Source organism: Pteronotus mesoamericanus, unplaced genomic scaffold (genome assembly GCF_021234165.1).
Source record: "Pteronotus mesoamericanus isolate MK-2021 breed Mesoamerican mustached bat unplaced genomic scaffold, CSHL_Meso_final contig_24, whole genome shotgun sequence".
Lineage (NCBI taxonomy): Eukaryota > Metazoa > Chordata > Mammalia > Chiroptera > Mormoopidae > Pteronotus > Pteronotus mesoamericanus.
Genome location: NW_026555100.1, coordinates 5800746 through 5826640, shown reverse-complemented (window position 1 = coordinate 5826640; position 25895 = coordinate 5800746). Strand labels below are relative to the sequence as shown.

The window sequence follows — 25895 nt, the reverse complement described above, 5'->3', positions numbered from 1 at the left end:
TGATTACCCCATTGTTTCCTTCTACTTTCTTTTTCTTATTTTTTTCTTATTATTATTCTTTCTCTTTCCTTGACCCTTTCCCCCCATTTTTCCTCTTTCAGTTCATTAGTCATATTAGTTCACATTCCTTTTCTCCTCTCATAATCACTTTTCTTTCCTTTGGTCTTCTTTTATTCTACTTCTTTTTTCTTTTTTTCTCCCCTTTCTTTATTATTCCATTTCTCTTCGCATTTTTATTGTTCTTTGCTCTTTTGAGTTGATATTGCTTTTGTAGTTAGAGGGGGAAGTTACTTGTTTGGGGTTTTTTTGTGTTGTTTTGTTTTGTTCTGTCAGCACTGCACAACAGCATATAAGATGTGGTAGGAGTAGAGCCTCACAGACAGAAGGTTGGAGGGGAGACACAACTAATTAATGGCCAACAAAAACCAAGGCCCAAATATAATAGGAGAGTCCACATAATCAATACAAAGAGCATTCCTAGAGCATTCAGAACATGATCAAGGAGACTGTACCACTGGTTACAACAGGAGTCCTACCACATAAGGCTATCCCATAAGACAGGGAGTCAAAACAGATCTAATACACAAAAACGAACAAAAAGAGACAACTAAAATGGGGAGACAAAGAGACAACCTCCAAATGAAAGAAAAGGAGAAATCCCCAGGAAAAGAACTAAATGAAATTGAGGCAAAAAAATTATTAGACATAGAGTTCAAAGTAATGGTTATAAGAATGCTCAAGGAAATTAAAGAGAACTACATCAGCATGAGAAATGACATAGGAACTATTGATAAGAACCAGACAGAGATGAAGAGTACAATATCTGAAATGACAAATATACTAGAAGGAATTAAAACTATTCTAGATGAAGCAGAAGATTGAATCAGTAATTAGAAAGAGAAGGTGGAAAAAACACGCAGTCAGAGCAACAAAAAGAAAAAAGACTTAAAAAAAATTATTGCCTAAGAGAACATTGGGACAACATAAAATGTAACAATATTTGCATCATGGAATTACCAGAAGAAGAAAGAGAGCAAAAAATAGAGAACCCATTTGAAGAAGTAATGACAGAAAATTTCCCTAACTTGGTGAAGGAAAAAGTAATGCAAGTTCAGGAAGTATAGAGAGTCACAATCAAGATAAACCCAAAGAGACCTACACCAAGGCACATAACAATTAAAATGACAAAGGTTACAGACAAACAGAGAACTTTAAAGGCAGCAAGGAACAAAGAGGTAGTTACCTACAAGGGAGCTCCAATAAGCCTGTCAGCTGATTTCTCAATAGAAACATGACAGGCCAGACAGGACTGGCGTGAAATATTCCAAATAATGAAAATCAAGGACTCACGACCAAGACTTCTCTAATCCAGCAAGGTTCTCATTAAAATGGAAGGCAAATTAAAGAGCTTCCCACACCAAAAAAAAATTTTAAAGGCTGAAGGAGTACATTTCCACCAGACCAGCATTGCAAGAGACACTAAAGGAATTGCTTGAAGAAGAAGAAGAAATAGAAAGAGAGAGAGGAACAAGGGTACAAAGGGAAAAATGGCAATGAATAAGTACCTATCAATCATAACCTTAAATGTAAATGAATTAAATAATACAATCAAAAGACATAGGGCAGCTGAATGGATAAGAAAACATGACCCACATATATGCTGTCTACAAGAGACCCACCTCAGGACAAAAGATTTACACAGGCTGAAAGTGAAGGGATGGATAAAAATATTCCATGCAAATGGAGGCAAAAAAAGAAAAAGCTGGGATAACAATACTTCTTTCTGATGAAGTGGGCTTCAAAACAAAGGCTATAATAAGAGATTAAGAAAGTCACTACATAATACTTAAGGATTCAACCCAATGAGAGGATATAACCCTTATAAACATATATGCACCCAATACAGGAGCACCTAAATATATAAGGAAAATCATGGAGGACTTTAAGAAGGAGATTGATATCAATGCAGTCAGGGGATTTTAACACCGCACTGTCAACAACAGATAGGTCATCCAAACAAACATTCAACAAGGTATAGTGGCATTAAACAACAGTAGATAAAATGGATTTAATTGATATCTACAGAGAATTTCACCCTAAAGAAGCAAAATATACATTCTCTTCAGATGCACATGGGTCATTCTCAAAGAGAGATCACATGGTAACACACAAAATAAGCCTTAACAAATTCAAGAAAACTGAAATCATATCAAGCATTTTCTTGTTACAATGGCTTGAAACTAAAAATCAACCTCAAGAAAAAAAAACCCAAAACATTCCAATACATGGCAGCTAATTAACATGTTATTAGATAATGAGTGGGTTAAAAATGAGATCAAGGAAGAAATCAAAAAGTACCTGGAAACAGATGAAAATGAACACACAACAACCCCAAACCTATGGGACACAGTTAAAGCAGTCCTGAGAGGGAAGTTTATAGCTTTACAGGCCTACCTAAAGAAGATAGAAATATCTCAAATAAACACCTAATCTTATACATATAAGATCTAGAAAAACAACAACAAAGCCTAGAAGAAGTAGAAGAAAGGATATAATCAAGATCAGAGCAGAAATAAATGACATAGAGACTGAAAAATAAAACAATCAAAAGATCAACCAAACCAGGAGCTGGTTCTTGAAAAGATAAATTGACAAACCTTTAACCAGATTCATCAAGAAAAAGAGAGAGAGGACCCAAACATATAAAATAAGAAATGAAAGCGGAGAAGTAACAGCTCATACCACAGAAATACAAAGGATGGTAAGAAATTTCTATGAACAACTATCAGCCAAGAAATTGACAACCTAGGCAAAATGGATAAATTTCTAGAAACATACAGTTTTTCAAAACAGAACCAGGAAGAAGCAAAAAACCTGAATAGACCAATAACAACTAGTGAAATCAAAACAGTAATCAGAAAACTCCCAGCACACAAAAGGCCTGGACCAGATATCTTCATTGGTGAATTCTACTGATCATTCAAAAGAGAACTAATATGTTTCATTTTCAAACTGTTCTAAAAAATTCAAAAACTGAGAAGACTCCCAACTCTTTTTATGAGGCCAGTATTATCCTAATTCCAAAACCTGGTAAAGACACAACAAAAAGGAAAATTACAGACCATCAGAGGATGAACATGGATGCCAAAATCCTCAACAAAATATTAGCAAACTGCAATCAGCAAAAAGATCATACATCAATACATCAAAAAGATCATATACCATGATCAAGTGGGATTTATTCCAGGGATGCAAGGATGATACTATATCCACAAATCAATAAATGTGATCTATCACATAAATAAAATGAAAGACAAAAATCACGTGATCATGTCAAGAGATGTAGAGAAAGCATTTGATCAAATCCAGCACACATTTATGATAAAAACACTCAGCAAAGTGGGAATAGAGGGAGTGTATCTCAACATAATAAAGGCCATATACGGAAAACCTACTGCCAACATCATCCTCAATGGGCAAAAGCCAAAATCATTTCCCTCATTAAGATCAGGAACAAGACAGGAGTGTCCACTTTTACCACTCTTATTCAACATAGTACTGGAAGTCCTAGCTACAGCGATCAGACAAGAAGAAATAAAAGGTATCCAAATTGGAAAGTAGGAAGTAAAACTGTTATTAATTGCATACAACATGATATTGTACATTGAAAACCCTGTAAGCTCCACCAAAAAACTACTCGACATAAATTAGCTCAGCAAAGTAGTGGGATATAAGGTCAATATTCAGACATTGATGGCGTTTTTATACACCAATAATGACCTATCAGCAAGAGAAACTAAGAAAACAACCTCATTTACTATTGCAAAAAATAAAATAAAGTACCTAGGAATAAATTTAACCAAGGAAGTAAAAACCTGTACTTGGAAAACTTTAGGACACTGAAGAAAGAAACTGAAGAAGATACAAATAGTGAAAGCATATGCTGTATTCATGGGTAGGAAGAACTGACATCATTATAATGTCCATAACCCAAAGCAATCTATAGATTCAACACAATTACTATCAAGATTCCAATGACATATTTCACAGAACTAGAACGAATATTTCAAAAATGTATGTGGAACCATAAAAGGCCCTAAATAGCCTCAGCAATCTTGAGAAAGAAGAACAAAGTTGGAGAGATCACAATACCTGATATCAAACCATACTACAAGGTCCTATAGTCAAAACATTCTGGTACTGGCATAAGAACAGACACATAGATCAATGGAACAAAATAGAGAGCCCATAAATAAACCCACATCTTCATGGTAAATTGATATTTGACAAAGGAGGCAGGAGCATACAGTGGAATAAAGAGTCTCTTCAACAAGTGGTGTTGGAGAATTGGACTGGTACATGCTTGAAAATGAAACGACCACCATCTGACACCATATACCAGAATAAACTAAAAATGGATAAAAGACTTAAATATTAAGTCATGGTACCACCAAAATCCTAGAGATAAACAGGCAGTAAATTTTCACATATCTCACATAGCAATATTTTTGCTGATATATCTCCTAGCCTAGGGCAAGGGAAGGAAAGGAAAAAAATATACAAATGGGGCCACATCAAATTAAAAAGCTTCTGCACAGCTAAAGAAACCATCATCAAAATGAAAAGGGAACTGATTGCATGGGAGAATATATATGCCAACAATACATCAGACAAAGGCTTAATCTCCAAAATATATAACAAGCTTATATGACTCAACACCAAGAAGACAAACAATACAATTAAAAAATGGGCAAAAGGACTTGAACAGACACTTCTCCAAGGAGGACATATAGATGGCCTATAGACATATGAAAGAAGTGCTCAATATCATTAGCCATCAGAGAGACGCAAATTAAAACTACCATGGAATATCACCCCACACCTGCCAAAAGGGCTATCACTAATAAATCCACAAACAACATGTGCTGGTGAAGATGTGGAAAAAAGGAAACCCTTGTGCACTGTTGGTGGGAATGCAGATTGGTGGAGCCACTGTGGAATTCCTAAAAAAAAAAAAAAAAGGAATTGCCTTTTGACCCAGTGATTCCACTGTTGGGAATACACCCTAAAACACCAGTTCGAAACAATTTATGCACCCCTATGTTCACAGCAGTGCTATTTACAATGGCCAAGATTTGGAAACAGTCTAAGTACCCATCAGTAGACTGATGGATAAAAATACTGTGGTACATCTACACAATGGAACACTATGCCACAGAAAAAAATAGGAATTCTTATGTTTTGTGACATCATGGATGGAACTGGAGATTATTGTGCTAAGTGAAATAAGCCAGATGGTGAAAGACAAATACCATAGGATCTCATTTATAAGAAGAATCTAATAAAAAGAATAAACTAATGAGCAAAATAGAACCAGAGGCACAGAATCATGGAACAGAATGACAGCTATAAGAGGGGAGGGAGGGACGGAGGGACTGATTGAAAGAAGGTAAGGGATTAGTCAAAGAACATACACGAAGGACCATGGACATGGACAGCAGTGTGGGTATTGATTATAGAAGTGGGGGGTAGGCCGGGTGAAGGGGACCAAAAGGGGGTCAACTGTAATAGCATAAACAATAAAATATTTAAGAATAAATAATAAATAAAACAGAATTTATAAAAATGTATTAATCCCTTAATCATGTACAAAACAAAAAGTGCACTTATAAAACATTGTTATGCTAATACTAGATGTTATAATTGCCTATATATTTAATTTTATTGAAGTCTTGAAAAAGTGAGAGGAGTGACATCAGCAAAATTTTTGAATAAGACATACCTCATGATTTCTGCATCTCTACAAAAGTAAATTTGGGTTCTTCTTGGGTAGCTCAGTTGGTTAGAACATTGCCTCAATACGCCAAGGTTGCAGGTTTGGTTCCCAATCAGGATACATACAAGAAGCAATCAATAAATGCATAAATAAGATGCACAACAAATCACTGTTTCTCTCTCTATCCTTCTCTCTCTCTCTTTCAAATCAATCGATAAAAATAAATAAATCGATAGGTAAATTTGGCATCCGTCCTCAGACAACAGTCCCTTTTTTAGAAGCTTTGGGATCCAATGCCATATGCCAAGGATCCAGGAGTTTCACACACCCATGTGTCCAGTATTAGACAGACTTAGGTCACTGCTGTGGACCCTTCAGTGGCCCATGAACCAACTCCAGCCATTGTCACTTGCAGTGAAAAACACTATCTTAGCAATTACCCACAGATGAGAGAGGCTCTGTGCAGGTTTCTAGCAGAAAAGTTCCAACATACCACTGGAGCAAAGAAAAATGAATTTGCATGCATTGGCAAGGGTAAAAAGAACAGTTTGACTTTACTTGCATCACTCATCCCCTAAGGCACCACAGCTCAGGACCAACAAAAATCTTCTTGCCCCATGATTTCTCCCGTGAGGGAAAGTGAGAGTGTGTGAATTCGCACCCACTTCCCCATCTGTACAGGATGCTGACACATGGGCCAATTTCTCTCTTGCCCCATCCGGACCACTCCATCATGAGCGGCATGACTTGAGTGGGGCACAGGGTTAGGGAGGGAGGCAAGAAGAATTCTGGAGAGTGGCAGATAGGGTTCTCAGAGGACATTAAAGGGACCTGGATCCTACAAATTGCACCATAGACTCCATCAGGAAGCCTACCCACCAGCTATGGGGGATGCCTTGCCTTTGGATCCCCACAACTAGCCCACAGGCACTCCCAGCATTCCATGTGCCTCACCTACACACAGCCTCCATCCAGTGGCTGGCTTCCTGTGAGCTTTCTTGACAGCAGCTGCAAGAGTGCTCTATAGCAGATGATTAGTAAGTACACGTAAAAAGTTGGCCCAAATCTGTGGGCCAACTTTAGCCCCACTCTTGAGAAAACGAAAGAGGGGCTGTTCGCAGAATGCATACACATTAATGAATTCTGCCAAGAGAGGGTACAAGAAGTATGTACCCTCTAATAACCATAGAAGGTCTGGAAAAGCCTCAGAATCCCTGAACAAAGCAAACAGAAGCAATTGTTCTCCTGAAGATACTAATTAAAGACTGGAGGAAGTGACTGCTACTCCAGATGCAAAGACTGCAACACAAAACCTCAAGGACGATTTTAAAAATCAAAAAAATGACAGCACGAAAGGATCACAATAATCTTCCAGTAACTGAACCCAAAGGTGTAGCTCTCCATATTACCCAATAAAGAATTCAAAATACCAATTTTAGGGAAACCGAATGCGCTAAAGGAAAACACAGGAAGAAAATTCAAAGATACCTGGTGAAGAATACATGAACAAAATGAGAAGTTTAACAAAAGAGATAGAAATCATTAAAAAGAATCAAATTCTAGAACTGAAGAATACAATGAATAAAATTAAAAATGCAACAGAGAGCATCAACAGAAGAAAGAATCAAGCAAAAGAAGGAATATGTGAGTTAGAAAACAGGAACATTGAAATTATTGAAATTATCCAGTTAGAGAGGAACAAAGATAAAAGAATGAAAAAGAGTGAAGAAAGCCTATGTGATCTATAGGATACCATCAAAATAAATAATTTGTGAAATATTAGTTACAGAAGAGAGGGAAAAGGGGGAAAGAAAGGTTATTAAAAGATATAACAGCTGAGAAGTCCCCAAATTTGGGGAACAATATCCCAGTTCATGAACTTCATGTCACAAAACAAACTCAACTTTAAAAGATCCTGTGTAAGATATACCATGATAAAACTGTCAAAAATCAGAGACAAAGAAGGAATCTTAAAAGTGGCAACAGCAAAGAGCTTATAGAATTCTCCAGTGAAAGTATCTGGTCTTGGAGAATTCAAATTATGAATTCAATTTCCTTAATAGTTATAGGGCAATTTTATTTCACATAGGACTAGCTGTGGTTAGTGTTTTTCAAGGACCTGGACCATTTTGTTGTTAAATTTACGTATGAAACGTTGTTCATAATATTGGGTTGGCCAAAAAGTTCATTTGTTTTTTCCATAAGTGGCTCTAGTAGCATTTAATTGTCTTTAACTTCATTCAAAACAATTTTGTTAGATTGTATTGTGACAGCTGTCATATAAGCATGGAATTAAAAAAACATCAAATTTGGGGAATGTCTGTGTAGCCATTTTATATTGAAGATGGAAGAAAATATGCAAAATTTTTGGCATATTATGCTTTATTATTTCAAGAAAGGTAAAAACACAACGGAAATGCAAAAAAGGATTTGTGCAGTGTATGAAGAAGCTGCTGTGACTGACTGAACATGTCAAAAGTGGCCTGCGAAGTTTTGAACTTTCGGGCTGAAGATTTCTCATCGGATGACACTCCATGGCCAGATAGACCAGTTGAAGCTGATAGTGATCAAATTGAGGTATTAATTGAGAACAATTAATATTATACCACAGGGTAGATAGCCAACATACTCAGAATATCCAAATCAATAAAGTTATTGGTGAAAATAAAAATGTGTTTTTCATTTTACAGAAAAAAAAAACTAACTGGACTTTTGGCTGACCCAATATTTCCTTACTATCCTTTTAATGTCTGCAGCATCAGTATTCATTCCATTTCATTCCCAATATTGATAATTGATAATTTGTGTTCTCTCCCCCACCCAGATATTTGTCAAATTTGATGTTTTCAAATAACCAGCTATTTCATTGGTTTTCTTTCTTTCTTTCTTTCTTTTCTTTTCTTTTCTTTTTTTTTTTTTTTTGCATTTCATTGATTGCTGATTTTATCTTTATTATTTTCTTCCTTCTGTTTGCTTTGGGTTTCTTTTGCTCTTCTTTTTCTAGATTCCTGAAGTAGGAACTTAGATAATTTATCTGAGGTTTTTCCTCTTTTTTAATGTATGCATTCAGTGCCGTAAATTTTCTCAGCAATGTTTTAGGTATGTCTGATAAACTTTTATATGTAGCATTTTTATCTCCATTCAGGTCAATGTTTTCTTTATTTCCCTTGAGACTTCCTCTTTGACACTTGGACTATTTAGAAGTGTGATTTTGGTTTCCAAGTGTTTGAAGAGTTTCCTTTCTTTTATTATCTTTCTTTTATTGACTTCTACTATGATACTAGTATTGTCAGAGAACACATTCAGTATTATTTTCATCCATTTAAATTTGTTAACTTTATGACCCAGGAAATGGTTTTGGTATATGGTCTGTGGGCTATTGAAAATCTGTATATTCTGCTATTGATTAGATCTTGTTGGTTGGTGGTGCTATTGAGTTTTCCTATATTCTTGCTTACTTTCTGTCTAGTTATTCTACAAGTTATTGAAAGGTGGCTACGTCTCCAACTACAAATGTGAATTCAGCTATTGTGCCTTTCAGTTTCGTTTCACATTTTGCAGCTCTGTTATTTGGTGCATACCTACTTAGAATCGTTATGTCTTCTTGGTGGATTTACCTTTTTATCATTATGTAATAAACGTCTCTATCTCTGGTTATTTTCTTTGTTAAATCTACTTTATCTAATGCTAATGTGGTCACTTCTACTTTGTTTTGATTAATGTGTGCATGATAGGTCTTTGCCTATCCTTTTACTTTTTACCTGACTATATGGCTCTATTTTGAGTTTCTTATCATAATGAGTTTCTCAGCATATGGGTGTTATTTTTAAATTCACTCTGCAAAATCCTGTAAAAATAATAATGTAATTATTAATGTATTAGGGCTTAAGTCTGCTGGTCTTTTTTGTTTGTCCTCTTTTTCATTTCTCTAGAGGTCTTTTTCTGCCGTCCTGTGGATTACCTGAACATTTTTTTTAGAATTCCATTTTGATTTATTGATAATACTTTTGAATATACCTCTTTGTATATAACTTTTAGTTGTTGCTCTAGGTATTACACTATATATACATTACTTATTACAGTCTACATTTCATCATTTCACTAGTTCAAGTATAGAAAACTTACCTCCTTTTATGTCCCTTTGCATTTCCCACAAGTTTTGATATTTGTTGTTTACTGTTAGTTGATTCTAAATGTTTTACAGTTTTCATTATGATTTTTTCATTTTTCTTGTGAAATATTCTTAAGCATGTATTACATTTTCCAAGTGGATTTTTTTTATCTTTTTGTGATTGATTTTTAACATTGATGTTTGTATTTTGATCAGAACACTTGGTCTGCATGCTGTTGATTCTTTGGTATATGGCAGGACCCGCTTTATGGCCTAGTATGTCATTGTTTTTTATTATATAAATGCTCTTTGTATGCTTTAACAATTTTGTATATAATATAACAACTGGCATAAGTGCATGACTACCAACTCAGGGAAGACTTTTCCCTCTACCCATGGCCTGGACAGATATAATGGTGAGTGGATTTTTTTTCTAGTCCATTAATTTTTTTTCTTTCAGAGAGAGAGAGAAACATCAACTTGTTTTTCCATTTGTTTATGCATTCGTTGGTTACCTCTTATACGAGCCCTGACCAGAGATCAAACCCACAACCTTGGTGTATCTGGATGATGCTCTAACCAACTGAGCTACCTAGCCTAGTCCTTTCTTCTTCAGAGTCTTGGATTACAGTGTTGGAACAAAATACATCAGAGATAATACTGTATAGTTAGAAACTATAGCAGTATGAATACAGAATCCATCCACACACTTTATCCAGTCATTCATTCAACGAACACTTTTTGAGCCCTTTTATGTCCCAGATATTTCTAGAGAGTAGAAATTCTGAAATAAATAAGATCAGCCCAGATTTCAAAAACTGCCTCTTCAAAGAAGGGAGGCAAATTAATAATTGCTATACAGTATGGTGAGTATATAGAGGTACAGACAGGGTTGCCAAGCAAAACACAAGATGCCTATTTTAAAATTTGAAATTCAGATAAACAATTTTTAGTCTAACTATGTCTCAAGTTTTGTTTCTTGTTTTACCTTAAATCTGGCAACTGTAAATACGGGAATACAAAGGAAGAGCTCCCAACTCATCTTAGGAGATAAAGGCTGCCAAGTTCAGTCATACATCAACAAGTCTTTGATACAAATTAGTTAAAATTAGTAGGTTTGCCACCGGAAGCAGGTAGGACTCAAAGTACACTGTGTTATACCTAGATTAAAAGGTGAGGTGTGTTCATCTGTCCCAACAACAGTTACTAAATATCTCAGGATCTTCTCATAACATACTCATATAATTAATATTTTTATAACCACAAAGACTTACAGAACACAGGTTTGCGGGCAAGGTCATCTAAAGTGATTCCTCCTTCAGGGTTGAACTCAAAACTAGTAGTGAAGTTGTATATTGCAGTTCCTTCTGAAGAAACGGTAATTTTTGTAGAGTCTCCCAAAGCTGCCTGATTAAATTCTGCACGAATAAAGGTAACTGGCGTATCTCCTTTAAAACCTTTCTGTTGACAAAAACATATTACTTTACAATTATAATCAAATAGAGAATTTTCCTACGCATCTGGCAACCCATTTTTACTTGTATTAAATAGCATTTTCCATGTTTTCCTATGAAGCTATATTACAAATATAAAAGTAGGTAGCAAGTCATTGAACAAATCTAGCTGTAGATAAATGCAACACTGTATTTAAATGCCATTATGTTGAAGTTTTGAAAAATAACACTTATTGTGTTTATAGAACTATGTTGTGGAACATTTGGGAAAGTGAAAAAAGCACATAGGAAAATAATCTATAATCTCTAATATGCAAGCACTATTACCATTTTAAAATATATTTCCTGGTGTTTTTTGGTGAATATGCGTGTGTGTGTGTGCATGTGTGTAACCTTTTAAAAATATATATGTATATACCTTTTAAAACAAAGCAGAGAACATGTATTACATGCTCCTTTAGAGTTTTTTGACTTAATATTGAATGAATATTTTGCCATTTCATTATTCTTGTAATTTTAATAGTTATATCATAGTGTTTTATTATTTAAATTCAAATGAAATTAGTCATAAGGGAAACTTGGAAAGAATTTAGATTGTTTTCAGGAAATGGGACTGCTGTCTAGGGAAGTGAAAACTACTTCTTGTTTTACCTGTTAAATTTAATATTCAAATTGCCAGGTATTATACACACACAGTAATGTGAATTGTTGATTCTAGACTATCCATAAGAAACACTGATATACCTAAAACCTATATAATTTTATTAACCAATGTCACCCAAATAAATTTAACTAAAAATATGAAAAAGAAAGAAACACTTAGAAGGAGGGGCCATTGCCATGTAAAGCCAGCAGATTGGGTGGCACAGGACGGTGGGGACGTCACTCCTCCCCATAGTGCTCCCTGCGCGCCTCCCACGGCCCACAGCTGTTTGACAGAGATACCTGATCCCAAAGACAAAACATACTTTCAAGAAGTATGAATAAACTAGGAACTTCTCAGATTTCCAAAAATAACTTTACCAATTCATATCCCTCTGTCACAGTGATCTGCACAGGTTTGCCTGTTGATGTGACCTGCTCCATACTGGCACTTGAACTAAGTCTCTCTGGTCTTCTTTGGTCCCTGTAAACATAATTAATGAAAGTGTCTCCTCATGTACCATAGCCGTACAAGGACTCACATTACTCATAACCAACACCAGGGGAGAATTTAGGGAAATGCAATAGTCCAGCACTGTTTTGTGGCTTTTCTAACCTTTGTTGCTAGATAGGCAGGGGTTTAGGGAGCTGACCATAGGATGATTTCACTGGTTAGTACTAAAAAGATCCTTATACATGTAACTAACCTACTGAGCACAAATTATCACAAGACAAAGAGGGTATAAATGACACCCCCGCCCCAACTCCCATTCCCCACATCCTTCATAGTGTTCCTTGGAAGCTTTCCCTCCCTCCCTCCCTCCCTCCCTCCCTCCCTCCCTTCCACCTTCCTTCTTCCCTTCCTTCCTTTCTTCCTTCCTTCCTTCCTACATGCAAAGCTCAACTCAAAGGTTATTCAATTTCCTAGTTAAACAAAAGTATATTTTGATAATGGGAAAGAAGCAGACACATATAATGATTAGTCCACTGGAAAAAGTCTTGACATATGTATTATTTAGTCAAAGATAATTTAACTGTTTTACAGCACTGAGGACGCTGTTTCAAAAATAAATTGGAATCTGTTTTTTTTTTAAAGGTCATGTTTTCCGAATCAATTTGAATTGGAACTTAATGCAATTCAAATGTTCACTTAGGATATACTATACTAAGTGTGTCTAGGACAGGTGGTACCAAATAAGAAGACACCTTGCTGCCCCCACACTTTATAATTATTCTGCCTCTTCCCAGCTACTCCCTCATTTTCCCACTCAACCTAAAAGTCTCAAATCACTTTTGTTCAACACCATGTCTCCAAGTTCATTCAGGCCTAAGTGGCCCTGACAACTTTCTTATCAAGTTTACATTTGAAAGGACTTTTTGCACAAATTTTCTTCCTTCCTTTTCAATGCCTTCACATGAATTGGGTCTTTACTGGCTTGACTCTGGACAAGTACCTAACTTCTCTGAGCCTCAGTTTCACCTTCTGTAAAATGGATAACTTCTGACCTATTTAATATTCTGTAAAATAAATAATACAATTTCTGACCTGTTTCACATTTGTTGTAAATACTCACTAAAATAGCGAAACTGCTTAACCTAGGAAGCAAAGCACAAATGGTATTATTAATATTCACTGCTTTTCCTGAATGCTCAATCATCCCCTTAAAGACAAGTAATCTGTCACTCATATTCAAAGCCTCTGAGACCCTGGCTGCAAAAGGCATTAGCGGCATATTTGTTGAAGAATGAATACAAGAAATTTGGTTAATTACAAGTTATGGTCAGGACAATCCGGTGGAAGCTCCTATGGTGAGAGGCCCCCAACAGGGCACGCACCTCTTATTTATAAGAAGAATCTGAAGAAGAGTCAAATCACATGAAGGACACGATGGGGTGAGGTGGGTCTGGGGACAGAGCTGCAGTCTGCGCTTACTGCGCGGAACCTCGGCAGCAAGCGGGAAGCGGGGTCTCTGTCTGACTTTGGGGGGGAGGCCTGAGGTTGGCGGGAGCGTTGTGCTTTGCAGGGTCTGTAAGGTTTAGGTGTGTACGGAGGGGCAGCCGTGCAGGGATGCGTTTCAGTTTGGCCAACTGCTGAGAGAGCAGAGATTGAGGGAACGGGGTCTGGCCACAGGGCCCGGTTAGCAAGGCTGGGAAGAGAGGGCTTTCCGAAGAGACATCAGTCTTACCTGTGACAGCCACAGATGTGTTTATCGCAACTATAGCAACCAATTACTCTCGCGAGAACCTAGTTTCTGCAATTACCGCAAGTGTTTCCAATGCTCGCGATGTTTTCGAGGTAGAAAACGTGGGGGTCAGAGAGGCGCTCCTGCGCCTGCGCTGCGGTAACGGAGCGCGCCCGGGGCTCAGTGCTGGTTAAGGGAGCCTCTGTCTTCACGGGCGGCCTTTGCCCTTGGCAAAAAGTTTTAGTTACGTGCAGGTTTTCCACCTTTCAGTTGTGCTTTCTCAACCCTTTCAATATCCCTCGATAAGTAGGGGGAAAAAGCCAAAAGGAAATTTATTTAAAAATAAGGCCCTTATTAAATGATTTTGAAAGCAGGTCTTTTAAATCTCTCCTTGAAAAATGCAGATAAGACCGTTCGTGCGTTCATTTTTTTTCTTTACCAATTAGTACCGTTATACCCCTCTCTTCCCAGCAATCACCACACTGTTTTCCATGACTCCTTTTTCCTTTTTGCTCAATCCCTCTATCCCCTCCCCTGCCCCTCCTTAGTTGTCATCCTGCTGAGTCAAGACAGTATTTTAAAAGTGAGCCTAACTCACATTGTGAGAATGCAAAATAATGCTGCTTCTAGTGCTTAATATGTATACAATATACAGATGATATAAATGATAATATGAAAGATTTTAATACAGTTGAAATGCAACATTACTTTAGATTTGGAAGCAAAATACAACAGCAAAAACCTGTAAACAATCCAAGTGCCCATCAATGAAAGAGTGAATGACTAAACATATATTCCCCAAATCGCATATTGCATAGCAGTCATAACATGGAGGAATCTTAGCAGTATACATAACTCCTTTTTTAATTGTTTTTCTGCATGCATTTATTTTTTTATTGTTCAAATACAGTTGTCTCCATTTTCCTGCCACCACTTTCCCCTGCCCCACCCACCCCCACCTCCCACTCTCAATCCTTTTCCACTTTGGCTTTGTCCATGGGTCCTTTATACATGTTCCTTGACTTGACTCTTCCCCTTCTTTTGCCCGGTACCCACCTCTATTCTTCCCTCTGGTTACTGCCGGTTTGTTTTTTCTTTCAGTGTTACTGGTTATATTTTTCTTGCTTGTTTGTTTTGTTGATTAGGCTCCACTTACAGGTGAGATCATATGGTACTTGTCTTTCACCCCCTGGCTTATTTCACTTAGCATGATGCTCTCCAGTTCCATCCATGCTGTTGCGAAGGGTAGGAGTTCCTTCTTTCTTTCTGCTGCGTAGTATTCCATTGTGTAAATGTACTATAGTTTTTTTATCTACTCATTTACTGATGGGCACTTAGGTTGCTTCCAGCCCTTGGCTATTGTAAATTGTGCTGCTATGAACATTGGGGTGCATAGGTTCTTTTGCATTGGTATTTCGGAATTCTTAGGGTATAATCCCAACAGTGGAACTGCTGGATCAAAAGGCAGTTTCATACTTGGCTTTTTGAGGAAATTCCAAACTGTTTTCCACAGTGGCTGTACCAGTCTGTATTCCCACCAACAGTGGACTAGAGTTCCCTTTTCTCCACAACCTCACCAGCACTTGTTTTTTGTTGATTTGTTTATGATGGCCATTCTGACAGGTGTGAAGTGGTATCTCATTGTGTTTTTAATTTGCATCTCTCTGATGGCTAGTGATGCTGAGCATCCTTTCATATGTCTCTGGGTCCTCTGTATCTCCTCCTTGGAGAAGTGTCTGTTTAAGTCCTTTGCCCATTTTTTAATTGGATTGTTCGTCTCCTGGAGTGGAGTCATGTGAGTTCTTTATATGTTTTGGAAATCAAACCCTTGTCTAAGGTATAATTGGCAAATATATTTTCCCATACGGTTGTTTCCCTTTTCATTTTGCTGATGTTTTCTTTAGCCATGCAGAAGCTCCTCATTCTGATGAAGTCCCACTTGTTTATTCTTTCCTTTATGTCCCTTACTCTAGGGGACATGTTGGTGAAATACTGCTCTGTGGAACATCTGAGAGTTTCCTGCCTGTGTTTTCCTCTAGGACTTTTATGGTGTCTTAACTTATATTTAAGTCTTTTATCCATCTTGAGTTTATTTTTGTGTATAGTGTAAGTTGGTGGTCGAGTTTCATTTTTTTGTATGTAGCTGTCCAGATCTCCCAACACCATTTGTTGAAGAGGTTATTTTTATCCCATTTTATGCTTCTGCCCCAGTTAGTCAAATATTAATTGACCATAGAGACATGGGTTTATTTCTGGGCTATCTATTCTGTTCCATTGATCTATGTGTCTGTTCTTCTGCCAGTACCAAAGTGTTTTGATTACAGTGGCCTTGTAATATAGTTTCATGTCAGGTATTGTGATCCCTCCTACTTTGTTCTTCCTTTCTAAAAATTGCTGAGGCTATTCAGGGTCATTTATGGTTCCACATAACTTTTAAATATTTGTTCTATATCTGTGAAATATATCATTGGTATTTTAATAGGGATTGCATTGAATCTATATATTGCTTTGGGTAGTATGGACATTTTGATGATGTTAATTCTTCAAGTCCATGAACACGGTATATGCTTCCATTTATTTGTGTCTTCCTTAATTTCTTTCTTCAGTGTTGTGTAGTTTTCTGAGTACAGGTCTTTTACATCCTTGGTTAGGTTTATTCCTAGGTACTTTATTTTTCTTGTTGCTATAGCAAATGGGATTTGTTTCCTGATTTCTGATTCTGATATTTCATTGTTGGTGTACAAAATGTCTTCAAGTTCTGAATACATTGTATCCCACTGTTTTGCCAAATTCACTTATTAGGTCGAGTAGTTTTTTGGTGGAGTCTATAGGGTTTTCTATGTGCACTATCATGTCAGCTGCAAACAATGACAGTTTTACATCCTCCTTCCCAATTTTGATGCCTTTATTTCTTTTTCTTTTCTGATCACTGTGGCTAGGACTTCCAATACTATATTGAATAGAGATGGTGAAAGCGGACATCCTTGTCTTGTTCCCGACCTTAGTGGAAAAAGTTTTAGTTTTTGCCCGTTGAGTATGATGTTGGCAGTAGGTTTTTCATATATGGCCTTTATTATGTTAAGGTATGCTCCTTTTACTCGCATTTTGCTGAGTGTTTTTATCATAAATAGGTGCTGTACCTTATCAAATGTTTTTTCTGCATTTATTGATATGATCATGTGATTTTTGTCTTTCCTTTTGTTTATGTGATGTATTATGTTTATTGATTTGCAAATATTGAACCATCCTTGCATCCCTGGGATGAATCCCACTTGATCATGGGGGATGATCTTTTTAATGTAATCCTGGATGCGGTTTGCCAGTATTTTGTTAAGGATTTTAGCGTCTATGTTCATCAGGCCTGTAGTTTTCTTTCTTTATTGTGTCTTTATGTGGTTTTGGCATTAGGATGATGCTGGCCTCATAAAAAGACTTTGGGAGGCTTCCTTGTTCTTGGGTTTTTTGTTTTTTGTTTTGGAATAGTCTGAGAAGGACAGAGGTTAGCTCTTCCTTAAATACTTTATAAAATTCTCCTGTGAAACTGTTCAGTCCAGGGCTTTTTGTGTGCCAGGAGTTTTTTGATTACTGCTTCAATTTCACCAGCTGTTATCAGTATGTTCAGACTTCTGCTTCTTCTTCATTCAGTGTTGGAAGGTTATATTTTTCTAGAAATTTGTCCATTTCATCGAGGTCTTCAAATTTCCTGGCATATAATTGTTCATAGTAATTTGTTACAATCTTTTCTATTTCTGTGGTATCAGTTGTAATTTCTCCTTTTTCATTTCTGATATTATTTATTTGGGTCCTCTCCCTTTTTTCCTTGATGAGACTGCTTAAAGGCTTGTCAATTTTGTTTATCTTCAAAAACCACCTCCTGGATTTAGTGATCCTTTGAATTGTTCTTTTAGTCTCTATGTCATTCAGTTCTGCTCTGATCTTGATTATTTCCTTCCTTCTACTTACTCTGGGCTTTGTTTGTTGCTGTTTCTCCAGTTCTTGAAGATATAGGGTTAGATTGTTTATTTGAAATATTTCTATCTTTTTGAGGTAGGCCTGTATAGTTATAAACTTCCCTCTCAGGACTGCCTTTGCTGTGTCCCATAGGTTTTGAACTGTTGTGTGTTCCTTTTCATCTGTTTCCAGAAATTTTTTGATTTCTTCTCTTATCTCATTATTGACCCATTCATTGTTTAATAGCATGCTATTCAGTCTCCATGAGTTTGAATGTTTTTTAGTGTTTTCCTTGAGGTTGGTTTCTAGTTTCAAGCCCTACTGGTCCGAGAAAATGCTTCTTATGATTTCAGTTTTCTTGAATTTGTTGAGGCTTGTTTTGTGCCTTATCATGTGGTCTCTCTTTGAAAATGATCCATGTGCATTTGAAAAAACTGCATATCTTTCTTCTTTGGGATGAATGGTTCTACATATGTCATTTAAGTCCATTTGATATAATACATCATTCAATTCCACAATATCCTTGTTGATATTTTGTTTTGAAGATCTATCCATTGTTGACAGTGTGTTGCTGTCTATTTTTCTTGAAGTCCTCCAAGATTTTCCTTATCGATTTGGGTACTCCTATGTTGGGTGCATATAGGTTTACAATGTTTATGTCTTCTTGATAGATTCTTCCTTTGAGTATTATAAAGTGTCCTTCTATGTCTCCTTTTATGGCCCTTGTTTTGTAATCTATTTTGTCTGATATAAGTATTGCCACCCTGGCTTTTTTTTCCTGTCCATTTGCTTGGAATATTTTTTTTCCATCCATTTACTTTTATTCTATGTAGGTCCTTTGTTCTACGGTGGGTCTCTTGTCGGCATCATATGTGCGGGTCACATTTTCTTATCCATTCAGCTACCCTATGTCTTTTGATTGGAGCATTTAATCCATTTACACTTAAAGTTATTGTTGATGGGTACTTATTTTTTTCCCCTTGTACCCGTGTTCCTCTCTTTCTTACTCTTTTTCTTCATCTTCTTAAAGCAGTCCCTTTAGCAAATCTTGCAATACTGGTTTGGAGGAGGTATACTCTTGCAGCCTTCTTTTGTCTGGGAAACTCCTTATTTTACCTTCCATTATAATTGAGAGCCTTCCTGGATGGAGTATTCTTGGTTGCAAGCATTTGCTTATCATGAATTGGAATATTTCTTGCCATTCCCTGCTGGCTTGTAGTGTTTCTGTTGAGAAGTCAGCTGCTAGCCATACCGGGGGCTCCCTTACAGGTTACTACCTCTTTCTCCCTTGCTTCCTTTAGGATTCTGTGTTTGTCTTTGCTATTTGCCATTTTCATGATGGTGTGTCTTGGAGTGGGCCTCATTGGGTTCCTCTTGAATGGGACCCTCTGTGCTTCCTTGACTTGTGTGACTTTTTCTCCCCTCAAATTAGGGAAGTTTTCCATCATTACTTTTTCCAACAGATTCTCTATCCCTTGCCCCTCTTCTTCTGGTATCCCTTTTGTATGGATATTATTACATTTTAGGTTGTCCTGCATTTCCCTAAACTCCTCTTCATTCTTTTTGAGTCTTTTCTCATTTTCTTGCTCTTTCTGGGAGCTTTTTTCTACCTTGTCCTCCAGCTCACTGATTCAATACTCTGCTTCATCGGGCCTGCTTTTGATTCCTTCTACTGTGTTCTTCAATTCAGAAGTTGTATTCTTTAATTCCTTTTGCCTCTTATTGATAGTTCCTATGTCCTTTTCCATGCTGATGTAGTTTGCAGTAAGTTCCTCATAGTTTCCCTGTATTTTTTGGTAATTTTCCCTGAGCTCAGTGAGCCCATTGAGTTTCCTTAGAACCATTGTTTGTAACTCACTATCTGATAGTTTACTTGCCTCTATTTTATTTAGTTCTCTTTCTGGAGATTCCTCCTTTCCCTTTGATTGGGAGGGGGTGTTTCTTTGTCTTCCCATTATTTGTGAGACTCTTCTTTTTTTTTTCTGCTTCTTAAATTTATCTATTTTGACTTCTTGACTTTGTATGGTAGAAGACCTGTGAGTTTCAGTGGTGCAGTCTCCCTGATCTCCTGAACTTGTTGCTCTTGGGATGCCTTTAATGACATTTATGTTGGCTCTCTGGAACTAATTGGATTCTGGTTGTTGTTTCATTGTTCTTTGGTGGGTCCTTCCCTCCAGCTGGTTGACTGAGGGCCGCTTTGCCCACCACATCTTGTGTTTTTGTGCAGTCAGGTTGTGCTGAAGCTGATTCTTCTATCTGTCCGAAGTTATAAGGCTTCTCTCTCGCTGTTCTTCAGTTGTTTGTTCTGCATGATTTCTCCACAATTTAGTTGTAATTCCAGATTGGTTCTGGGAGGCGGTTAGTGTGACTTCCATTCACTCCTCTGCCGTCTTGAAATCCTGGCAATGATATCTTTGATATGACACCTGGAGTCTGGCATGAGTTGGGGAAGAGTGGACTAGAGATGCCTGGGGAGAGACTAGGGATGGAGGCTTTGGTGAGAGAACAAAGAGTAGCCACCAGGACCTCAGTGTTGAATCATCCCTCACACTGCAGCAATATATATACTTTTCAAGGGTGCAATGTTAACAGGCAGTTTGAAGGGGCTCCTACTGGCCAAATATGAAACAATTTGAGCATTAAACAGTGATAATAAACAGTGACGATCCACTGAATAAAAGAAGAATACACATGTTCACACTCACATTTAAAAAATGGAAAGGAAAGCTCTAACAGTATAATGCCAACTCAGTAACGGAGAGGAAATGATGAAAACAAAGAATTACCATTTGTCACCCATTATCAAAGTGGATGATTCAATGGTCGATGGGTAGATGTTTGATAACCAATAGGATATTAGCATGACTTTGGAAAAAATATCCGTTACAAAGTGGAAAACCAGGTAATTGAAGAAACCAACATGATCAGGTTATCAAGGTTAACAACGCATGTTGGGAAGAGTCTACATTGTGAGCCTCCTGATGAGACTCTCAGGGAAAAGCAAAGCATCATTTTTTGTTATTCTTTCCATGAGAGCGACCCATATTTGTAGGTGATCCTATAGAAAGTAAGATGTGTACTCTTTAATACTGTCCAGGATGTTAGAGACTTGGAACTGTTTCAGATTAAAGGAGTCTCAAAATGTATGGCAACTAAATGCATCATGTATTTCTATATAACATTTTGAACCAGAAAGGAAAAGGGACATTGTTGGGACAGTGGGGAAATTTGAATGGGCTTTGGAGACTAGATGGTAGTGTTGTACCAATACTGATTTCCTGATGTGGAAGGTTGTTTGCTGTTACATAGGAAAGTGACCCTATTTGGGGGAAATATACATGGGAGTATTTAGGAGTGATGGACATCATGTCTGCAGTGTGCTCTGTTAACCCTCAAAAGGTTCAGGAAAAGGTTAATAACAAGGGTAATATGCACACTCACACACACATACACAGAGTGAGCAATGAACCAAGAAAATATTAACTACTTGAAAATCTGGGTGAAGGGGACATGGGAGTTCTTTGCACTTTTTTGGCAAATTTTCTATACATTTGAAATTACTTTAAAACAAAATTTTATATAAACTATACACACACATACATATCACGCTCCACGAAAACTCTGCTTAGGGTACAGAGTTACTAGAACCAATTTTTTTTTTTTAAATAGAGAATAGAGGGGTTTTTTTCCTTTTTTTAGTTTGCTTGTATTTTTTTAGAGCCAAATTTTTAAAATAAATTTTATTCCTGTTAATAAACATATTAAAATTATAAAAATTAAGAAAAAAGACTTTTTCAAAGTTGCAGTGTTATAAAGTAATAAAAAGTTTCTCAAAGTAAAACAACAGAACTATTGAGGAAGGCATTCCTCTCTGGATTTTTCCCCAAGTGTGAGTTGTGAGTGAATTTGCATTTGAGAGCCTTCCTACCATATCACACACTCCCCCACACTCCCCCTCCCTCACCACCCTGCAATAAGTCTTTGCTAGAGAACTGTCCTTATGATCTTGGTCTACTTTTGGTTTCAAGGCGTAGGCAATGAAGGATAAGTAGCAGGTGTCATTTCCTTGAACAGAATTGATCCTTATTAGACTGTAGGCAAAACCCCATGTTAATGTTATTTTTATTCCTCTATAGTGCTTATTAGTGGCTACTCTGAAATTCCTATAGCCCTTCTGAGGAAAGGCATTCAAATAACTTTTGACTGACTTAAAACATCAATTTACATATAGAAAACATAGACAAGACCCTCTTTAGTGCTATAGAAAATACAATAGTACTGATATTCAGAATTAAGCCATCTACATATACATATCAATTTGGAGACAGTTACAAAATCTCTCTAGTAAAATTCAAATTTCTTTTTTTAAAAAAAGATTTTATTTGTTTATTTTTACAGAGAGGAGGAGGGAGAAAGTGAGGAAGAGAAACATCAAAGTGTGGTTGCCTCTCATGCACCCCCTACTGGGGCCCTGGTCCGCAACCCAGGCATGTGCTCTGACTGGGAATTGAACTAGCGACCCTTTGGTTTGCAGTCCTGCACTCAATCCACAGAGCCACACCAGCCAGGGCTAAAATGCAAATTTCTCAGATTGGGTTTCAAAGACTTCCATTAAACGACACACTATGTCAACAAACTCCTTTCTCAATATTCCAAAAGACTTGTTTCTAATTAGCTAATTTGTTATTTCCAAAGTCAATTTATTTCTGACAACATCCAATAATACAATAAATGTATTGCTCATTCCTCAAAGTGATCTACAAAACATTCATCACGTATATCCAAGATGGATTTTTTTGGCAGAAACTGATAAGCTAATTCTAAAATTAATACAGAGATGCAAGGGATCCAGAATAGCCAACACAATAGAAAAGAACATAGTTGGAGGACTCATGCTTTCCAATTTTCTAACTTATTACAAAGCTACTGTTATCAAGGCCTAAGGATAGACATATAGAAAAATGAATTGAATTGAGAGTTCAGAAATAAACCTTTATATTTGTGGTCAATTTTTAACAAGAGTGCCAAGACAATTCAACAGGGAAATGCTATTCTCAGTAATGCTGGGACAACTGGATATACAAATGCAAAAGAAAGAAGTTGAACACCTACCTCACACCAAGTATAAAAATTAAAATGTCAACAATTTAAATATAAGAACCAAAACTATAAATGTTTTGAAAAAAACATATGGGCAAATTTTCGTGAGCTTGCATTAGGCAATGGTTTCTTAGACATAACCCCAAAATAAAAGCAACCAAACAAGAGAGTGAGAGTTGAAAGATTGGATTTCATCAAAATTGAAAAGCTTTGTGCATCAAAGGACACCACCAAGAGAGTTAAAAGATAACCCACAGAATGGGAGAAAATATTTGTAAATTTGTAGTGTGTGTGTGTACATGGTGGGGCAAAAGTAGTTTTAGAGTTGCAAGTAAACAAAACAGTTTATTCTTGTGTTATTATTTATTATTGTATTATTTTTCATAGAAACAACTCCAAACCTACTTTTGCCCCACACTGTATATAATTTTTTGTATGTTATGTTGCTTCTACATCTTAAAAAAAACCATTCTGGATGGGCCAGACTGCCCTTCCTGGAGTAGCCAATTAGGAGAGATATCAAAGGGCCCAGCCAGGAGCTTGCCTTTGATATGCAAACTAACCGATTCACAGCCGTACTCCAGTATCTGGCCCTGCACCCCAGAAGGCAATTATTTCTCTGCCTTAATCACCCCAGGGCCAGGTACCAGGCAATTGAAAGCCACCCTGAATTTTTCAAACTAGCTAATCTAAAGTACGTGCCCTGCCCTGCCCTGCCCTGCCTTTTCCCAGAAACCCCAACAGAGTTTATGTCCTAAGTACCTGCCTTGGCTCTGGCCCACCCTGGTGTCTTTCCCATGTAACCCTGTGTGCGCAGTGCCTCCTGTCTCTAGGACATTTGAGTATAATAAATTGTTTTCCTGAGCTTTTACTGTGTCTTTTTTTGTGGCTGCACCTGTTGGTAAACCAAAATTGACTTTAAACTGTAATAAAGAATAAAAAGCGTTTATGTGAGGAAAAGGAGCTGAAGCCTGGAGGCATAGATTCAAATAAAAACTTAAATTATGTTCCACCGAGACAAAATTCACCTTTCATAGCAAAATTTCCCACCCAGGCTCTACATTATGTCTGTTTTTTGTAAATGAGTTATCCAAATTGTACAGTTCTGATAGGGCAGGACAGGTCTGTCCATTGGTAGAAAAGTGAAAACCAGGGTTTCCCTTCAGTGGTTGACTCAGACTGTGTAAACAAGTAGGTCATAGTGTAGGAACCAACAGTTCAGTCTGAGGTTCTTCCTAGTTTACAGAATATGGAATGAGACCCTGTCAACAAATGGCCAATAGACTCTTGCTGTCTATAACATTTGTGCCCTCAGTTTGAGGCAGGTTAGTAAAACGCTAGGAAAATTCCCTTGCAAGTGGAATGGGGAAACAGAAACAGTTAAGCAGATGGTTGAGCAACTAACAGTCAGCTAAAAAGTCATAAGACCCTATCCTCCCTAGCCAAGTGTCATTGGACAGGGACTGGGACTGAAGTATGTCGTCCCTGACACAGTCTGGAATGTATGGGCCCTTGACTTGGTGCGGGAAAGATTTCACAATATGAATCCAGGTGATTTTGAGGGTACATTTAATAAAGCTGGGGACAGTGAAACAAAAGAAGGGCTTAAAATAGAGGAGGCAAGGTCATAGCAACAGGACTGAGCCTAGGCAGAGTTGCCTTGGCCCTTTGGAAAGAAAGTCACAGAAGCAGAAGTGAGCCAGCTGGGCTGCATGGACTTAGAAAACAAGTGGCAGAGACAAAAGGAGGGCCCTTGGAGACAGGTACATGGAGTTAGCTTAGGGCAAGCTGCCACTGCCCACTGCTCCCCTGGTTGAAAGTCTCCTGGGGACATTTAGAACTTAGGAGAAAGCAGACACACATCTGAGGAAAGGTAGGGGGAGGTGTGCTCTAGGGAGAGCATGCACCTCCTTTGTCTCCTGGGTCCTTTGTCTTAGGGGTTTTTATCTGTTTTCTAAAGGCAGAAATTTCAGGAGAGGTCTCAGGGGAGGGTGTCAACAGTTTTCCAGGTGTCCTTTGATATGCTGATACATCAGAATGAGAGTATAGAGAGATCGGTGTCATTCTCTGGTCAGTTTCACCTTCAAAGAATGTTGCTGGAAAGGGACCAGCACCTGGGCAGGTCTGCCCTCGGCACAGTCTGGAATGTGTAAATTGTTTGTGCCTGTTTCCTTGGTTAAGGAAGACCTTTTTATTTTTTTAAGATTTTATTTATTTTTTAAGAGAGAGGAAAGGGTGGGAGGGAGGGAAACATTGATCAGTTGCCTCTCACATGCCCCTAACTGGGGGGGACCTGGCCCACAACCCAGGCATGCGCCCTGACTGGGAATTGAACCAGGCTAGTGCTCAGTCCACTGAGTCATGCCCGTCAGGGCAGGAATTTTGCGATTTATTAGCTGGCTGTAAATTGCTCAGCCATCTGTTTAGCTGTCTCATTTCCCTATTCCACTTGCCAAGGAATTTTCCTAACTTCTTACTAAACTACCTCACAAGGTCACCTAGGAGCAGACGGTTTACATCTCTCCTCCCCAACCAGACAATGAGTAACTTAAACCACTCTAGTCAGGAAGAGAGGTAACAGCCAAACCCAAAAACAAGATGAAGTCAGGGGAATAAATAGCGACAGCAGCAAAGAACAGTAAGAGCCAGACAAATCCAAGAGACGGATGGAGCTGACC

At 37.5% G+C, this 25895-nt stretch overlaps 1 protein-coding gene across 1 annotated transcript in view; it reads right to left on the bottom strand.

The window, feature by feature from the left end:
* Nucleotides 1-12427, bottom strand: part of CFAP70 (cilia and flagella associated protein 70) — a 107205-nt gene extending 94778 nt beyond the window's left edge. The window contains 2 exon segments of the mRNA XM_054572412.1: nucleotides 11162-11348; nucleotides 12365-12427. Coding sequence (XP_054428387.1) covers nucleotides 11162-11348; nucleotides 12365-12427 — 250 coding nt within the window.
* Nucleotides 12428-25895: the final 13468 nt, after the last annotated feature.